The following is a 17,663-nucleotide window of genomic DNA, read 5'->3' on the forward strand; positions in this document are numbered from 1 at the left end:
AAAGCCACTTCAGAACTGAACTGGTCCCTGAAGAAATGGCTTATTGAAATTGCTGCTAATTTGAAGTTTTTCACAAATATTGAATTTATCGACCAACTTTTTTTCACTAACAAAGTACAATATGTCACGAGAAAACAATCTCAGAATCCCTTGGATAGGCAAAAGCATTCTGGAGTTATTACCACAAAGTGACACATGTCAAATTTGAAAAAAATAATCTGTCCTAAAGGGGTTAAAATCCACAGCATGTCAATTTAATATGCAGTAAAACATAAAAACGGCATTACAAGAGACGCAATCTGGTTTGGTTTTCACCTGCAAATTTCTTGCATATCACTAGTTTTGGTGCATATTTTCCGCAGCAAAATACGCAACGTGTGCATGTAGCCTAAGGGTGGATTCGCATGCGGTAGAAATTTCTCAGTCTGAAAATCGGTTCCATTCATTTGTAGGGGGTTATTTTTGCAGCAGGTACATGAATTTCTGCAAGTTCCATTCAGAACTTTCTGCAACAATCTGCCCTATGATGATACACTGGTAGGCTGGGTTCCCAAGTATCATAAACACAATTGAATTTTCGCCAAGGAATGCGATGTGGAAATTCCGCAGCATTTACAGTAGCAGCAATGCGAATGAGATTTAGAAAATCTCATGCCCACGCTGCTGAAAAAAAAATGCAGAAAAGTAATGTGGAAAGTATCCTCTGGTGCAACTTCCAATTTCGCAGCATGTCAATTTATGCAGCGTGTTAGGTCCATAGAGTTCAATGTGGAGCAGAAACTCTGCGCGAGATTTGTTTTGTTGCGGTTTTTACAGCCTTTACGCAAAACCACTGGAAATCCGCAGGTTCACATATAATTTGGTATTCTCAATTAACCTCTTCATGCCGAAGGACGGATATATCCGTCCTCTGCAGCTGCTAGTTCGCGCAGGAGGACAGATATATCCGTCCTGTGATCGCGTGGGTACTGACAGTGTACACACGCGATCAGCGGCAGGAGCATGGCTGTTATACACAGCCTGTCTCCTGCTGCAACTACCGGAATCGAAGCACGCTCCGATTCCGCCCGTTTAACCCATTAAATGCCGCTGTCAACAGCGACATCTAATGTGTTTGACAGAGGGAGGGAGCTCCCTCTGTCACCCCATCGGCGCCTCCGCAAAGAAATCGCACAGGAAGCGTAGTCTCACGAGACTACGCTGTAAACTATCTTTTCAAACGAGATTACGCTTGCTATGCTGTAGTGTCGGGATTGTATTAGCGAAGTTTCAGGATTCTGAATACACATCACGTCCTGGCTTGTGGTAATGTATGTTCATTGTCATGACACTGCAGTAACGTTATAGTGTGTTTATGTGGCTGCACATAGCGTGTTAGCTATATCACTATGTGCAGTGTAAATGAATGGAGAGAAGTGTATGACGCTGATTGGGCAGCGTCATACAATTCTCGCCAACGCCCACTTGGCCAAAAAGTAAAACACGCCCAGATGTCCCTTAAGAAACTCATTAGCATAAAGCTAAAATAGGTCATGACTTTGTCAAAAATCGTTTTTCTAAATAAAAAAACCACTGCTGTAATCTACATTACAATGCCGATCACATCATGTACAATATAGGCCACTTATAATGTGGTGACAGAGCCTCTTTAACGCAACAAAACATACTGGTACGTTGTGTTGCTGATGCGGGCTCAGAAGTGAGCCCGCACCATCGCCAGCAGTTTTCAGCTGTATAATACAGCTGACATCCTGCTGCATGGCCAGGACCGGAGCTAGCCTCCGATCTGGCTGATTATCCCCCCAGTTGCAGCTCTCAAGTTAGCAATGCATCTGTGGTGTTTACAATGTGGTGATTGGCCTCCTGTCTGCTAAGTATGGAAGCCTGCTAGGTACCGCCCAGAGGCAGGGCCTAAATGGCTTCCGGCCGCAAAAGAAAGGTGTCGCAGGCTCGGCTTTTGAGCCTGCACCATCAGCCGTGGGTGTCAGCTGTATGTTACAATGGCCTCTTGGTCTGCCGCGTACAATAGCCTAGAGATGGGACCTAATAGACTTGCTGTCAATGACTGACCGCGCTACTGTGGGTAGTGCAATGTATTAGAGTAAAGATCAGAGGTACAGGCCTTCAAGTCCCCTAGTGGGACTTAAAAAAAATAATACGTGTCCGTAACGACCCAAACTATAAAACTTTTTGTTTTTCTCGCACGGTGAACACTGCAAAAAAATAACTAAAATACAATGCCAGAATTGCAATTAATTTTTTTTACCACCCCTCGTAAAACATGGATTAAAAAGTCGCATGTATCAATAAGAACTACAACCGGTCTTGCAAAAAACAAGCCCTTTACATCTTTTTTGACTGAAAAATAAAGTTCTGGCTCTCAGAATATGGCGACACAATGTGCAGAACATTCCGAAAGAGGTTAAGATAGGGCACCGTTTATCAGTGCGACACCTGCCACATAGCTATGAATTATTTACCGCATTATTATGCCCTGATGTACTCCGCACAGATTACATATGCCCCCACATTATAAACTGAAATGCCAGTAAAGCCCAAACAGAAATGCCAAGCTAAATTTGCGCTCCAAAAGCTCCCTCCCTTCTGAACCCTACAGCGTGCCCAAACCGCAGTTTACGTCCACATATATGGCATCGCCATACCTGGGAGAACCAGATTTTTAACATTTTGAGTTATTTCTCTTCGGTGGCATAAACTGGGCACAACATATTGTGCACTAAAATGGCATATCAGTGGAAAATTGCAATTTCACTTTGCACCATTCGCTGCGTATTAATTTCTAATGAAAAAACACCTGTGGTGTCAAAATTCTCACTACAGCCCTTAATATGCCTTTTGGCAAACAGGTGTCATTACTTGGGTATTTGTTTTACTATTTGACCTCAGAGCTCTGCAATTGTAACTGCCTTGAGGGATGTAGTTTCTAAAATGGTCACTTCTTGGGGCTTCAACTGTACTCTGGTACCTCAGGGTTCTGGAAATGCAACATGGCGCCCAAAAACCAAGCAGGCACAATCTGTATGCCAAAAAGCACTCCTGCCTTTCTTAGCTGTGCCGTGTGTCCAAACAGCAGTTTATGACCGCGTGTATGGTATTGCCGCAATCGGGAGAAATTTCTTTAAAAATTTTGTGGCACTTTATCTTCTTTATTCCTTGTGAAAATTTAACATTTCCACATTTGTCAAATTTAAATTTTCAATTCCCTAGCATAATTCCACTAAATTCAGCAAAAAGCCTGTAGGGTCAAAATGCTCACTATACACCTTGATAAATTCGTTTAGGGGTGTAGTTTCCCAAATGGCATCACTTTTGGGGAATATCCACCGATTTGGTCCCGCAGGGGTTTTGCCACATGGTGCCGCAAACCATTCCCTCAAAATTTGAGCTCCAAAAGCCAAATGGTGGTGCTTCCTTTCTAAGCCCTGCCGTGGGTCCAAATGGTTTGTCACCACATGAGGTATTGCCATGCTAAGACGATTTAACGTTAAAAATGTTGGGGTGCTTATTTTTTCTCCCTGATCTATTGTGAAAATGGAAAAATCTGAGCTAAAACTACATTTTATTAGAAAAAAACATACATTTTCATTTTGTTGGCCTAATTGCTTTAAATTAAGCAAACATCTCTGGGGTCAAAATGCTCAATATACCCCTCGATAAATTCTTTTAAGGGAGTAGTTTCCCAAATGTGGTAAATTGTGGGTTGTTTCAAAGGTTTTGGTCCATCAGGGGAAATGCAAAGGCGACATGGCACCAAAAAGCTATTCGAGCAAAACTTGAGCTCCAGAAGCCCAATGGTGCGCCTTCCCTTCTGAGCCCTGTCGTGGGTTCCTAACAGCAGTTTATTACCACATATGGGGTATTGCTGTAATCGGGAGAAATTTTCAAATTCTTTTCAAATGTTGGGGTGCTTTCTCCTTTATGCCTTGTAAATATTGAAGATTTCTACATTTTATCGGGGAAAAAAATTAGATTTTCATCTTTACAGTAATTTTTACATTAATTCCACTAAATACAGCAAAAACAAAAAACAGTGGGGTTAAAATGCTTACTATACTCCTTGATAAATGCCTTAAGAGGTGTAGTTTGCCAAATGGTGTCTTTGGTAGGGGGGGGGGGGGTGTCCACTGTTTTGGCACCACAAAACCTCTTTAAACTTGGTGCCTAAAATTCTAATAAACTGGAAGCCCCAAAATCCACATGATGCTTCTGTGGCCTGTGTTTCAGTCCATTAGCACACTAGGGCCACATGTGGGATATTTCTAAAAACTGCAGAATCTGGGCAATAAATATTGATTTCTCTGGTAAAACCTTCTGTGTTAAAGAAAAAAATGAATTAAAACAGATTTTCTGCAAAAAAAAATAACATTTAGTAAATTTCACCTCCACTTTGCTTTAATTCCTGTGAAACAACACCAAAAGGGTTAAGAAGCTTTCTAAATGCAGTTTTGAATACTTTGAGGATGGCAGTTTAAAAAAAAATAAAAAAATGTGGTGACTTAGGGGGTTTCCTAATATGAAAGGCCCTCAAAGCCACTTCAGATCTGAACTGGTCCCTGGAAAAAAAGCCTTTTGAAATTTTCCTGACAATGTGAGAAATTGCTGCTAAAGTTGTAAGCCTTGTAACGCCCTGGAAAAACAAAAGAATGTTCAAAAAATAATTCCAACATAAAGTAGACATAAGGGATATGTGAACTAGTAACTATTTTGTGTGGCATAATTATCTGTTTTACAAGTAGATGCATTTAAATTTCAAAAACTGAAAAATATCAATTTTAGAGAAAGTGGGATTTTTTTTTTAGCAGACACTGAATGCATCAACCAAGTTTTACCACTAACCTAAAGTAGAATGTGTCACGAGAAAACAATGTCTGAATCGCTTGAAAAAATAAAAGCATTCCAAAGTTATTGTCGCAAAGTGACACTTCAGCTTTGAAAAAAATGGCATTGTCCATTGGGTGAAAACAGGCTGTGTCCTTAAGTGGTTAACCCCTTAGATGCTGCAGCAAATTTAGACCGTGGCATCTAAGTCGTTAAATATAGTTCGTTTTTTTTAATATCTATATTTATAGATAGGGCTTGAGAGAGGCTCGGGTTGTGTGAGCCGAAACGTACTTTTGGGGTCAATAAAGCACCCTCTTTTTTTCACATTAAGTCTTTGTGAGTGCTGCCTTTTTACTGCTTTTTGTCTAGAGGGACTGGTCAGTTCTAGGGTATACATTTTTGTCATGATTTCAGAGAAGGCCGCAGAACGTTTCTTTTTAAGGCGAGAGCAAATACGTATTAGGGAGCCTCTTCTGAAACCTTTGTGCCTCCCACACAGGATTGGAGTCTTCCGTGCAATTAATATCTAAAAAGGAGTGTCGTTTGACAGTTCCTCTAAGGCTGGGTTCACAAGACCTATTTTCAGGCGTAAACTACAATACGTCGGCAAACATCTGCCCATTCATTTGAATGGGTTTGCCGACGTATTGTGCAGACGACCTGTAATTTACGCGTCGTCGTTTGACAGCTGTCAAACGAAGACACGTAAATTGACTGCCTCGGCAAAGAAGTGCAGTGCACTTCTTTGCAACGTAATTTGAGCCGTCGTTCATTGAACTCAATGAAGAGCAGCTCAAGATTTACGAGCGTCAGACGCCTCGTATATTACGAGGAGGAGCATTTACGTGTGAAACGAGGCAGCTGTTTTCTCTTGAAAACAGTGTCTTTTCACACGTAAATGCCTGCTATCGTGTGCACATACCCTAAAACTTTAGTATCCTGTAAAAGACTAACTTAGACGCTATTGCCAAAATGTGGGATGGAGGGAAGGGAAGGACAATGTCAGGAGCATCATGGCATGGTCAGAGAAGGAGCTACAACAATAGCGGTGGAGGAGAAGAGCGACCATTGCAAGTGGTGGTGAAGAAAGTAGTCAATGCGGGAATACATGTTACGTGGGGGTAAGAAAAATTTATAGTCCCTTACTGTGGGGTAAAGGATACGCCAAGGGTCTGTTAGTTGGTGTGTGTAAAGCAGGCGTCTTGGGCGACGGTTTGGAGACATGGGAGGGTTGGGATGTGACCTGGTCGTGTTCAGGGATCAGTCTAGCGGTAAATTAAAGTCCCCCCCAGTACCAGAGTCCCCTCGGCAAATTCCTCAAGAGCCACAAGAGTTTCCTCCAGGAGCGTGAGTTGACCAGTATTGGGGAGGTATACGTTAGCGAATGCAAATGTGGAATTGGCGTTCTTAACTTTGACAAACCGATATCTACACATTCCATCTGTGCGACACCCCAGAAACTCCCAAGGTAGGGAACGTGAGAGGACACTCCTTTTGGTTTTATAGTCCGAGGTGGTGCTGTTGTAAAAATCAGGAAATCTACAGTTGCGCAAAGACGGAAGTTGGTCTGATCGGAAACTAATCTCCTGAAGAAATGCCACATGTGCCCTTTTCTTCCATAGGAGTTTTAGGAGAAGAAGACCTCTTTTCTGGGACATTCAGAACTTGCACATTTGAATAGACAACAGTAAGATTAGCCAAATTTAGACAACGTTTGCGGTACTAAGGTGTGGGAACAGTAGAAAAAGAGTAAAAAAAGGGGGGGGGGGAGAAGAGAGGAGGAAAGAGCGAGCAAAAGGTAAAACCCGAAGACTCCAAGTGACAACTTAGTGTTGCAAGATCCTACAAGTGGGAGACGCAAGAACACAGGTCTTGAAATCAGAACTTTGAAAGGCATTGTAGCAAAAAGGCCTGTAGACTCCGGAAGATAAAGTGTATGAAACAGAGCATTAACAGTAACCTACATATGGTGAAATAACGGCTATTACAGTTCCAACATCAATTGTATAGTCTATCATAAGGGTGGATTGGGAAAACATGGCACCCACTGAGCGAACTGTAAGTTATGAACAGCACACATGAGCCACCATTGTGAACAGTAGGCAAACAATGAGGCTTCGGCTCTGGGTTAAACATTTTAGGGTTAATAGGGAGCAATGAGGGAGTCAAGATGCGTGACACATCAAAACGCAAACCATGAAGCAGTCCATCGACCAACATGATGTGCGAGCAACATTGCAATGACTTGCGACCAGGCTCAACGGAGATGGTGAAGACCAGAAACCGTTCAAACAAAATTGAAGAGACTGAACAATAGGCATCCCATCTGCTTAGAGGGTCCCATGTGCATGACACTAGCAAGTTGAAGGCGGCAAGGACTATGTCCCATCCTGTAAAAATGGAGTAGCCCTGTCTGGTAATGTCCTAGAAGAGGCCTGAAACCCCCTAAGTCAGCACACCAATGTGTGAGGGTCTGCGTCACATCAACCGGTAAGTATCATCAGGGAAGACTTTGCAGTCCCATCAAGGATGCTATAGATCCATGGCATGGGCCAGGTCGAGAACAGGATGAACCGGCCCCCTTAGACTAGAGAATTGGACTCTAACACAGAGCCACCACTTCTCTCCAATCTGGCAATGGGGGTGGGGGTGATATTGTCCAGTCCGCAACCGGAACAGGCTCTGCTTCCAGGAAAATGAAGGCGTCAGCCAAGTCAGCAGACTATTTGACGGCAAACAAGCTTCCAGCTTTCCGCAACATAATGTGGAAGGGGTGTCCCCAGCGATAGGATGCTCTGGGCCGTCTGACTACCTCCACGAAGGGTCGAACAATGCGTCTCGTACAGTGTCTACAAAATCAAAATGTCAGCACCACCATGGGGTACCGAGCCTAGCTCCCAAGCGCGGCGTAGGTTATCCTCTTTTTGCTTGTAGAAATGAACTCTGCACAGAACGTCCCTAGGAGGATTTGGGTCCCTATTTCTGGGGCCAGCAGAGCGGTGGACTCTGTCCAATTCGAGGGGAGCCTCCGCTGGACGATCTAGCATTTTGTTAAAGATGGATGATACTGTGTAGGTCCTCTGACCTCAGTTTGAGGTTTACGTTGTCCCCTGTTCTCCGCATTGTCGAGGTGAAAGGCAAAGTCCTTAATTTGCATGGTGTGTGTGTACTCACAGTTGTGGCGAGTTCCGTGAGATCAGAGGCAAGCGACAGGTTGTGGTTTTCTAAGTGGGTGATCCAGTCGTCCAGTGAGTGAACGGCCAGCGACACTTCCTGGATCGCTTTGGCCTGCTTCTCCTGGCACGCCATGTTCGCATCCATTTCTACCCCGGCGGGGAGAGCCCTCACCATCTCCCACAGTTCGATAAGGGTGCAATCCGTCGGAGTATATGCAGTTGCCACAGCATATGAGGCTGCCGCTGAGGCTGGTGGAGACTGACGGAATACAGCCTGGGTACCCTGAGAGAGTTCGGAGAGCGTGAGCACTCTGGGAGCATGGGCAGCCGCCATTACCAGTTCACATGGCGGGTTGTCTATAGCTCGTTGTGGAGCAGACAGTTGCAAGAACTGCGCTAAGGAGTGTTATCGTGAGGCACTGGGGTTCCAGTCTTCCCCTTTCCCCCTAGGCATGTCTGATAACGCAGGGTAAGTCAAGATATTAATAAAGTTCAGCTGAAAGTGTCCGGAGCTCCGGGAGATTGCTTCCTCATCCTGCCATGCCCCAGCCACGCCCCCAACTTTCAAGTTTTTAACAAAACCTATCCCTATGTATTATTGGTTTGAATTACTGTAAATTTGCATTCTCAACTTAAAATACTCCTCAAATATGCTAGTATTTTTACTTTTAACTTAGAGCTGGTGTACACCTTGTTAGAAACCGAATACTGGCTAATATTTCTTTTTACAAGCATGCACCTGGAACTTCTCTATATTGTTACATATTTTTTTTTGATAAATTTTGATTGTGAATTCCTAATTGGCCATAAACCAGTTACTTTATTAATCACTTCACATTTTACTCTAGTTACATTAAAATACTGTTTATATAATTTTACTATTCTGCAGTTTTCCACAGGAGACCCAGTTACAGGGAAAAATAGTCCCTTGTGATGACATCAGTTACTGGCAGAGCTTGGTCTGTTAAGACCCGACGGCTGTGCCATGTCTGGGGACACCCGGTGAACCCGTCATCTCACCTTTTTGGGGCACAAACTAAGCATAGGTAAAATTATGTAAAAAAACTAAGAAAATGATACCAAATCGCCACAAAATCACATTTACTCCAACAGTCTTATAGCTGTTAACATATACTAAAAATGGCAAAACTGACCTAAACCGGTGAAAACTTGTTTAATATATATATATATATATATATATATATATATATATATATATATATATATTAGAATGTTCTTTTATTCTGTGGGTCATGTTTAAAAAAAGCACAGTGCATGTGAGATGTAGTATAGATAGGGATATGATTTCATGTCACTCAAAAAGGTCTTGAGATCGTATCTGACAGCTGCAGAGATTTGAGACTTTACAAATCTAAAGGCTAGTTAACACCCTTTGAAAGAAGATCATGGTAGTGGGTGTGAAGCACATGTTCTAAACCTAATAGATTAAAAAATACATAATTTATGTTAAACCACTTGAATACTTTATGAATAAAGTAAGTTTAATGGATAACTAGGTATACCGGGTGAACCCTATCCCCCCCCCCAAAAAAAAAAAAATCTCTCATTCGGTACGAAAATAATTAAAAAAAATAAAATAAAAAATGTGTGTATTGGCTTTCTTTTTGTCAGTAAAATGTCTTTGCCATCTGCAAATTGGTATTTGCCATCTTGTCCTATTATCAATTACCGCAATGTGATTTTTAGGTTGATGTATTTGTTTCCTCGTTTGTTCCATCTGTAGTCATGTTCTGTGCCTATTTCCCTAATAACCACTTGTGCGCACAATTTTTCTCAGAATATGTGAATGCCACCCTAAGGTATCTTTTACACCCCAGAATTGTGGTCAGTATTTTGTATCTGTATTTGTAAACCAAAACCAGGAGTTGGTCCATAACATGGGAGCGAGCTGCAAATCTTATACTTTTTCTCTATGTAGGTTTGAAGTCCTAGTTTTGGCTTCCAAATACAGATGCAAAATTCTGACAAATTACTGCTGTGTGAAAGAGGCCTAAGGCTATTTTAATACACAGCATTTTTCTGCAGTTTTTTTTTTTTCGTGGCATTTTTAATTGGGTCTTTTATTTTTATTTTTTAAACTTAAATTTTTCCTGCATAGAAATCAAGATAAGTAATCACTCAGAGTTTAAATTCATTTCAGCAGAAAGGAACTACTTGCAGAGAGCGGATCTAATAAACAAGCTCATCTTTATAGGTATACGCTTTATCATCCATACGCATTGGATGAATGTTGGCCGAACAAGCTGATCTCGTCGGCACTTGCCAACCATCCAATCTGTATGGTGGTATCAAGACTGTCAGGTGAGAAGGATCGTACTTTTCAGCATGCCCAATCCTTTTATTTGTATGAAGATCAGTCACTGCCAGAGGTGTCTGACAGTGGCTTAATTTCCTTCTCCCTATTGAGAACACACAAATGCTCTGAGCGCAGGTGTGTATGGGAGGGGGGTTGGGAGGAATAGCGGTCGATGGAACGAGTGTTCGGCTAACCTTTATCTAAAGTGTATGGTTCACTTTAGTGATACTAAGAGTCTCAAATCTTAGCAACCCCTCTGACCCCCCCCCCCACCCCCTTTGCCTCCCTGGGTGTCTCCAAAATGTAGTAACAAAATTCGGAAATGACTTGGTTCTTATCAAGATATAGGTTAGAACTAAATTGCGCACTTACAACACTTCTTAGCTTCCCCAATGAGCCTTACATGTCGTCCTCGTGATACCTTTCTGTAAATCTGAAAGGTTGCATCAAGGTAATATTGTTGAAGTACTTTTTTACACACTATTGATTTTGGTGGTGATTTTATTAATTGGGCTTTTTAGTGTTTGAAAGTTTAAAACTTATTTTAATCACAGAAAAACTCTAAAATTGTTTGGTGTTCACCCAAGCGTGCAGTTATTTCTATATATAATGTTGTCTATTTAGGGGAATCATTTTGAGACTAGTGCTGTTGACGAGTCACCGGTGTTATGCTGTGTTTTCACGGTGCTACAGAATAAAGCCCCTTAACCCCTTCCCGACATTTGACGTATGGTTACGTCATAGCCGGGTAGGGGAAGTATGGAACGGGCTCACGGAGTGAACCCGCTACATACAATGCGGGTGTTTGCTGTATGTTAGAGCCGACACTTCACACTAACCAGCGGGATCACGCTCGAGAGCGATGCCGCTCGTTTAACCCGTCAAGTGCTGTGGTCAATAGCGACCGCTGCATTTAAATCGTTAGAAAAAGGGGGGGCGACCCCCCTCTAGCAGCTCATCGTGCCCCCCTGCAATGCAATCGCTTGGTGGCGATGGTTGATATGGCTGCCTAGGGGCCTAATGAAGGCCTCATTCACACGGCATGGTTTCCCGGCCGGGTGCCGGCCGTTCATAAATCGGCTGGCACCCGGCTGCATTAGGAATAATAGACCCCTAATGGGGCTATTCACACGACCGATTTTTTGACGGCCGGAAAAACCGGCCGTCAAAAAATAGGACATGCTCTATTTTTGCCCGGGTACCCGGCCGCCCGGCTCCCATAGAAGTCTATGGGGCCGGGTAATACACGGCCATCACCGGGATGTGTCCCGAGTGATGGCCGGGTTTTCCGGAGCCTGCGCTCTATCTCCTCAGAGTGCATGTGAGGAGGAGGAGTTGATGCCATTCTGACAAATGGCATCGCTGTACACGGTGTGGCAGGGCCGGGGTGTACAGCAGGTGGAAGGGAGCACTGCGCTGGCTCCCTTCCCCTGCTTGAAAAGCACCCTGGCCCGGCGACACCTTCGATGGCGCCGCTAGCAGCTGCGGCTGCTACTACTGCAGCGACGCCACTATAGCAGAGCAGGGAGGTATCTCCCCGCTCTGCTATGTGCTAGCCGCACTTTAGCTCCTTGAAGGAGCGGAATCCCCGTGTTTTCGGGGATTCCGCTCCTGGACAGAGCGCTTGATGTCTCTGTCCATATCTGGGCAGTGACATCAGGGGAAACTCCTGAAGCGGAATCCCCGAACACATGGGGATTCCCCTTCAGGAGTTGCCGCTGATGTCACTGTCCGGATCTGCCCGGCCCGGCACGGATGCAAAACTGAATGCAAACCGGCCGGGCAAAATGGCCGATTTTACCGGCCCGACACTCGGGCTCGGGAACGACCCGGTCGTGTGAATCCCGCCGAAGGCTTCCAGGTCCACCATCTTTGTTCTAGTAAGCCCTGGCAGGGCTTAATAGAAGCCTGTCAAAGACTATATACTGCAATACATTAGTATTGTAGTATATTGTGCAAGCGATCCAATAAAGGTTTATTTATGGATTTTTTTATTTTTTTATTTTAAAGTTAAAAAAAAAAATCCCTTTTTCCCTCGAACATAGTAAAAAAATAAACCTAATTGGTATCGCCACATCCATAAAAGTCTGAACTATTAAAATATATAATTATTTAACCCGCACAGTGTCACAATTTTTTGGTCAACTCATCTCCCGCAAAAAATGGCATCAAAAAGTGGTCAAAATGTTGCATGTACCCCAATTTGGTGTTATTGAAAACTACATCTTATCCCGCGAACAATAAGCCCTCATACCACTTAATCAACGGAAAAATAAAGTTATGGGTCTGAGAATTTAGCAACACACAAAATAAATTACATTTTTTACTTAGTTTTTTTGCTTGTAAAATATAGAAAAAAAATATGTATTTGGTATCGCCGTAATCGTGTTGACCCGCAGAATAAAATTAACATGTTTTAATTGCACAGTGAATTCCGTAAAAACTAAGCCGCAAAAAAAATAAAAAATGGAGTTACGAAAAACTACAACTCTTCCCGCAAAAATAAAGCCCTCATAGGACTATATCGACGGGAAAAAATAAAAATTAGGGCATTTGAAATGTGTGGGGGGACGGGACGAAAATTAATATCTGAAAGTTGTTTACGACGGGAAGGGGTTAAAGGGGTATTTCTAGAACTAACAATTATCACCTGTCTGTAGGATAAGTGATAAGCGTCTGGGACCCCCCACTGATCACTCGAACTGGAGTCCCGAGACTGCGCGGGAGAACCTTGAATAGAGCATCTTCCGCTCCATTCAAAGTCTATGGGACAGTCCCATAGGCATTGAATGGAGCGGCAGGGCACATGCTTGATTGACCGCTGCTCCATTCAAGCTCTTGCTCACTGTGGGAGATGCAGTGAGTAGGAACGGGGGGGGGGGGGGGGTCTAGTGAAGGATGGGGATGCCATTGATCGGACACTTTTATGTTAAGAGTTTCCATTTGTTTTAAAATTGTAGCTGTGATTGTCAAGGACTGCTTTTACATTTAATCATTGAATTAGATGATCATATTTTAATTTATTATAATGTTGTAATAGTTTTTCTCTTTTACTCTTCAAAGGTCATTTTTTCAACCCAAAGTCGAAGCTGTTACAAAGAAGGAAAAAAAACTGGATGAGGTTGAGCTTGATTCCAAAGGAAAGAAATATTGCAACACAGAAAAAAAGTGAGATTGCTTTAACCAAATATCAAACACGGGTTGTATTTTTGTGTGAAACATTCGTGGACCCCTTATACGCTGTTGCAAGGGAAAAGATCAATATTTTAACCTGTAGTGCAAAGGTACTTAATAAAAATTTTGAATATGAAAAAAAATTAGTTGAGTTTCAGTACACAAAATTACAAGACATAGTGGAGGGAAGGCCTCCACACCGTAAAAGAAAGAACAACGAACAAGGTCCAAAGCAAAAATAAAAAATGTGCATCACATCTCAATACAAAGGACATTGTTCAGTATACGTCCGCAGCATGAATGAGCCTAGAAGCAAAACATCAGAAGGTACAGTGAGGCCACTAAATTCAAGCGGAGAAGAAGAGGCACATTGCCCTAGACAGGGGAAGAGAGCATAGAAAAAGGCCCCAAGAGAGGGAGGGGAGAGGACATAGGGGTCCTGGACTCCAGTTCCGGGGTATTTTGAGTGAAAACAGCAGTGAGCAAGAACCTAAGTACACTTCACAGGAGCATAGGCCGACTCAGGTTACAGCCGTGAGGTAAGAAGAGGAAGAAAGGAACACTATCCATGGAGACCACGTAGACGTGTATTTTACCACAGCTGCCGGGGAATGAGCCACCAGGTGTTCCATTCGCTGTATCAAGGCAACCTCCCTAAACCACTCATCTAATGTTGGGGGTATTGCCATTTTGCTGCCTGAAGGAGATGTCTAGTTGGGGAACTTTTTATAAACGTGTATTGGCATCGGGAACATAAATAAAAGAGCTGCTTCCGGAGAATTGGGAATAGAGACTCCAGTAACCTCCAATATTAATTTAAGTACTGCATCCCAAAAACTCCTCAACGAGGGGCAACTGCACCAAACATGAGACATGGAACCTCCCACAGCACCACAACGCCAACAATTGTCAGGCACAGACGGATACCATTTATGAAGAGTAGCCGGGACCCGGTACCATCTAGAGACAATTTTGTAACTAGTTTCCTCGGCCCTAATGGCTATAGAGGCTTTTTGAGAAAGGGAGGAACACCGCTTCCATTGTGCATCAGTAAATGTAGTATGTAATTCTCTCTCCCAGGCCCCGCAGAAGGAGGGGAGTTGGTGGGATCCCTGTGAAAGGAGTAGTTTATATAATGTGGAGATGGCATGGGTAGGGGGCTGGGTGGAGACACATAGGCATTCAAAGTCAGTCAACAACCGGTGGAGATGTACGCGTCGAGTAAAGGCTCCATAAAAATGCTTTAACTGGGCGTATTCATACATACGGCGAGTAGAGGGCACATCAGTACTTAACTATTTTTAGTAAAGTTACGTTTTACCTGAATCTGCCATCAGGTGAAAGTCCGAGCTGAACACCAACAGGAAGATTACGTTCACACTGATCGGACTTGCTATAGGCACTTCCAACCCGTGGATCTGTGGCTTATCTGCCCCAATGTAGACAGTGCCACACAACCGTGCCCCCTGTAGACTGTTCCACACAGTCAAAAACTCACCTGTTCCCACACGGTCATCCATCTTCTTCTGGCCAGACCTGAACAACGCAGACGGCACTATGACATCATTGCCCCGCCTGCATCACTAGAAAGGCGCCGAATGGGGGGGGGGGGGACGGGACAGGGAACTGATCCTAACTTGCCTTGCTAGCACTATTTAGACTTTTCAATTGTTTTTGCGTCCTAAGGAAGTGGATACAATTGCGTGCAGTAGTCCGGATTCGATCTGCGGTCTGCCAATTGAGTATGCCTGCTGTAGTGGATTTAAAAGTGTTATAGATTGCAAAAATACTTTAAAATTGATTTGACTAAAATTAGGATAGTTCTGGTAGAGCAGGGCAGCTTTGAGGATTAAAATGTCCTGCCTTGTGAGATCAATCTCTTCACATGTATTGTTTTTTTTTAAAAATAACATCCTGTTAAAACAACATTATTGCAAACGTATTCGCTTTTAACAGTGTATTCCTATTTTTATAAAGTTATGGCATACGCTGTGGGAGGCTGACCACTGGTATCACCACCGATCCTAACATAAAGGGACCTAGGTCCTTTCATGATTTCACCTGCACAGTTTGTATTTGGTACCGTTGTTGTGCAGGGAATATCTGTGAAGGAGCGTCAATGCTGCCTCCGTTTAAGGATCATTGGGGGTCCCACCTGTCGCACACCCACCCATCAGAAAGTCGTGGTATGCTATTACTTTCCTTGCTGGGGTATCCCTAAGGCTATGTTCACACAGTTTTTTGCACGCGGAAAATCTGCCTCAAAATTACGTTTGGAAGTTTGAGGCAGATTTTCCTCTGCCTGCATGCCGAATTTCGCAACGTTTTTCGCCCGTGGCCAATAAGCGCCGCAGGCATAAAACTGCACGAAATAAGCTTTCTCAGCCTCCCATTGATGTCAATGGGAGGTCAGAGGCGTAAATGCCCGAAGATAGGGCATGTCCCTTCTTTCTCCTGCAAGCCGATTTTACTGCTCGCGGCAGAAAACCGCCTCCGCCTCTCATTGATATCAATGGGAGGCATTTTCAGCCGGTTTTGCGGCGCGCTTCCCATTTAAAGAACTTTCCATGAAAACCGTTCTAAATAAAAAATCTCTACTTTAGAAAAAAAAGAGACTCCATAAAACGTCGGTAGACCCTTTAATGTATGTAGCACCGTAGACTATTTCAGAATGATCTGCGGTGGTTATATTTCCATTTTTTTGTCTTGTAATAGTGCCGAGCATCCACTGAAAGAAGAAAATGGTAAATTATCTACTAATGATGCAGATTCTCCCATAAAATGTGTGCCAAAGAAATCCAAGCGAGTTCTAACAAGTGAAAGTGAAGATGAAGAATTGATGGCTGTTGAAGAGTCAACTACTAATGGAATGATTAAAACCATTGATGAAGCAAAGGTAAATTGGTCAGGGAAATAATGACGTGTACATTTATAGAATAGGTATATAGTTTTTTTAATGGGAGTAGGTTAGCAGATCTGACCTCATAAGGTGTTAACTATGCTAAAAAGGTTTTTGGGAATGCAGTTCAAACATCCCCATGTTTGCTCTTAAAATGTAAGCATACACTGAGAAAATGTTTTATGCGTGCAACTTATTCTAATGAAGCTCAGAGTTCAGGAGCCGTTGACTTTTCAGTGCAGTGCCCCGGCTTAACGGCGGCAGCGCCTCCCAAACCCCCATATGGGGATGTTGGAATTGTTTTCCCGAAGACCTATTTTGACTTTAATGTCTTATGGGGACCAAATCTGCTGAGACTCCCTTTAATAACCATATACTAAAGGTGATATTTGCAAAACAACCAGCAGGTGGTGTATTTGGGTTTACTTTTTCTGTAATATAATCAGTACCTTGCATGGAATAAATGATTTTAGGCTTCGTTCACATCTGCGTTGGGGTCCCGTTCTAACGTTACCTCTGGTTTCGGTTTGTGTCTGTTCAGGGTCCGTTGTGACGCAAACCTCAGACGGAATGGCAGAGCGGAACCCCCGACGCAGATGTGCATAGAGCCTTACAGATATATAGATATATACACATACACACTAGTACTTCTCAATGAATTAGAATATCATCAGAAAGTTAATTTATTTCAGTAATTTAATTAAAAAAGTGAAACTCATATTTTATAAATTTATTACACACAGTGATCTATTTCCAGCATTTTTTTTTTCTTTCAATATTGAAGATTATGGCAGATAATGAAAACACCAAATTTAGGGTCTCAGATAATTACAATATTCTTGAATTACTGCATCAATGTGGCATGGGGACGATCAGCCTATGGCACTGCTGAGGTGTTATGGAAGCCCAGGTTGCTTTGATGGCGGCCTTCAGCTCGTCTCATTGTTGGGTCGGGTGTCTTATCTTCCTCTTGACAATACCCCATAGATTCTCTATGGGGTTTAGGTCAGGTGGGTTTGCTGGCCAATCCATCACAGTGTTACTGTACTTATTAAACCAGGTATTGGTACTTTTGGCAGTGTGGGCAGGTGCAAACTCCTGCTGGAAAATGAAATCTGCATCTCCATAAAGCTTGTCAGCAGAGGGAAGCATGAAGTGCTCTAAAATTTCCTGGTAGACGGCTGCGTTGACTCTGGACTTGATATAACATGGTTACTTTATTGTAACGAGCGTTTGCTAGTAAAGGATTACAATG

The 17,663-nt window shown here is 43.0% G+C and overlaps 1 protein-coding gene across 6 annotated transcripts in view; it reads left to right on the plus strand.

The window, feature by feature from the left end:
* LIG1 (DNA ligase 1) overlaps positions 1-17,663 on the plus strand; it is a 277,726-nt gene that overhangs the window by 43,115 nt on the left and 216,948 nt on the right. For 3 of the 6 annotated variants that reach the window (XR_012850873.1, XM_075840005.1, XM_075840010.1), the window contains exons 1-3: positions 8,914-9,064; positions 13,399-13,503; positions 16,225-16,405. Coding sequence is in view for 5 of the 6 variants with exons in the window: in XM_075840005.1 (XP_075696120.1) it covers positions 8,952-9,064; positions 13,399-13,503; positions 16,225-16,405 (399 nt within the window). In the remaining variant the exon portion in view is untranslated. Of the gene's footprint in view, positions 1-8,913; positions 9,065-13,398; positions 13,504-16,224; positions 16,406-17,663 lie in introns of those variants that run through there. The other 3 variants (XM_075840007.1, XM_075840009.1, XM_075840006.1) reach the window with 1 other exon arrangement.

This window comes from Rhinoderma darwinii, chromosome 10, assembly GCF_050947455.1.
Source record: "Rhinoderma darwinii isolate aRhiDar2 chromosome 10, aRhiDar2.hap1, whole genome shotgun sequence".
Lineage (NCBI taxonomy): Eukaryota > Metazoa > Chordata > Amphibia > Anura > Rhinodermatidae > Rhinoderma > Rhinoderma darwinii.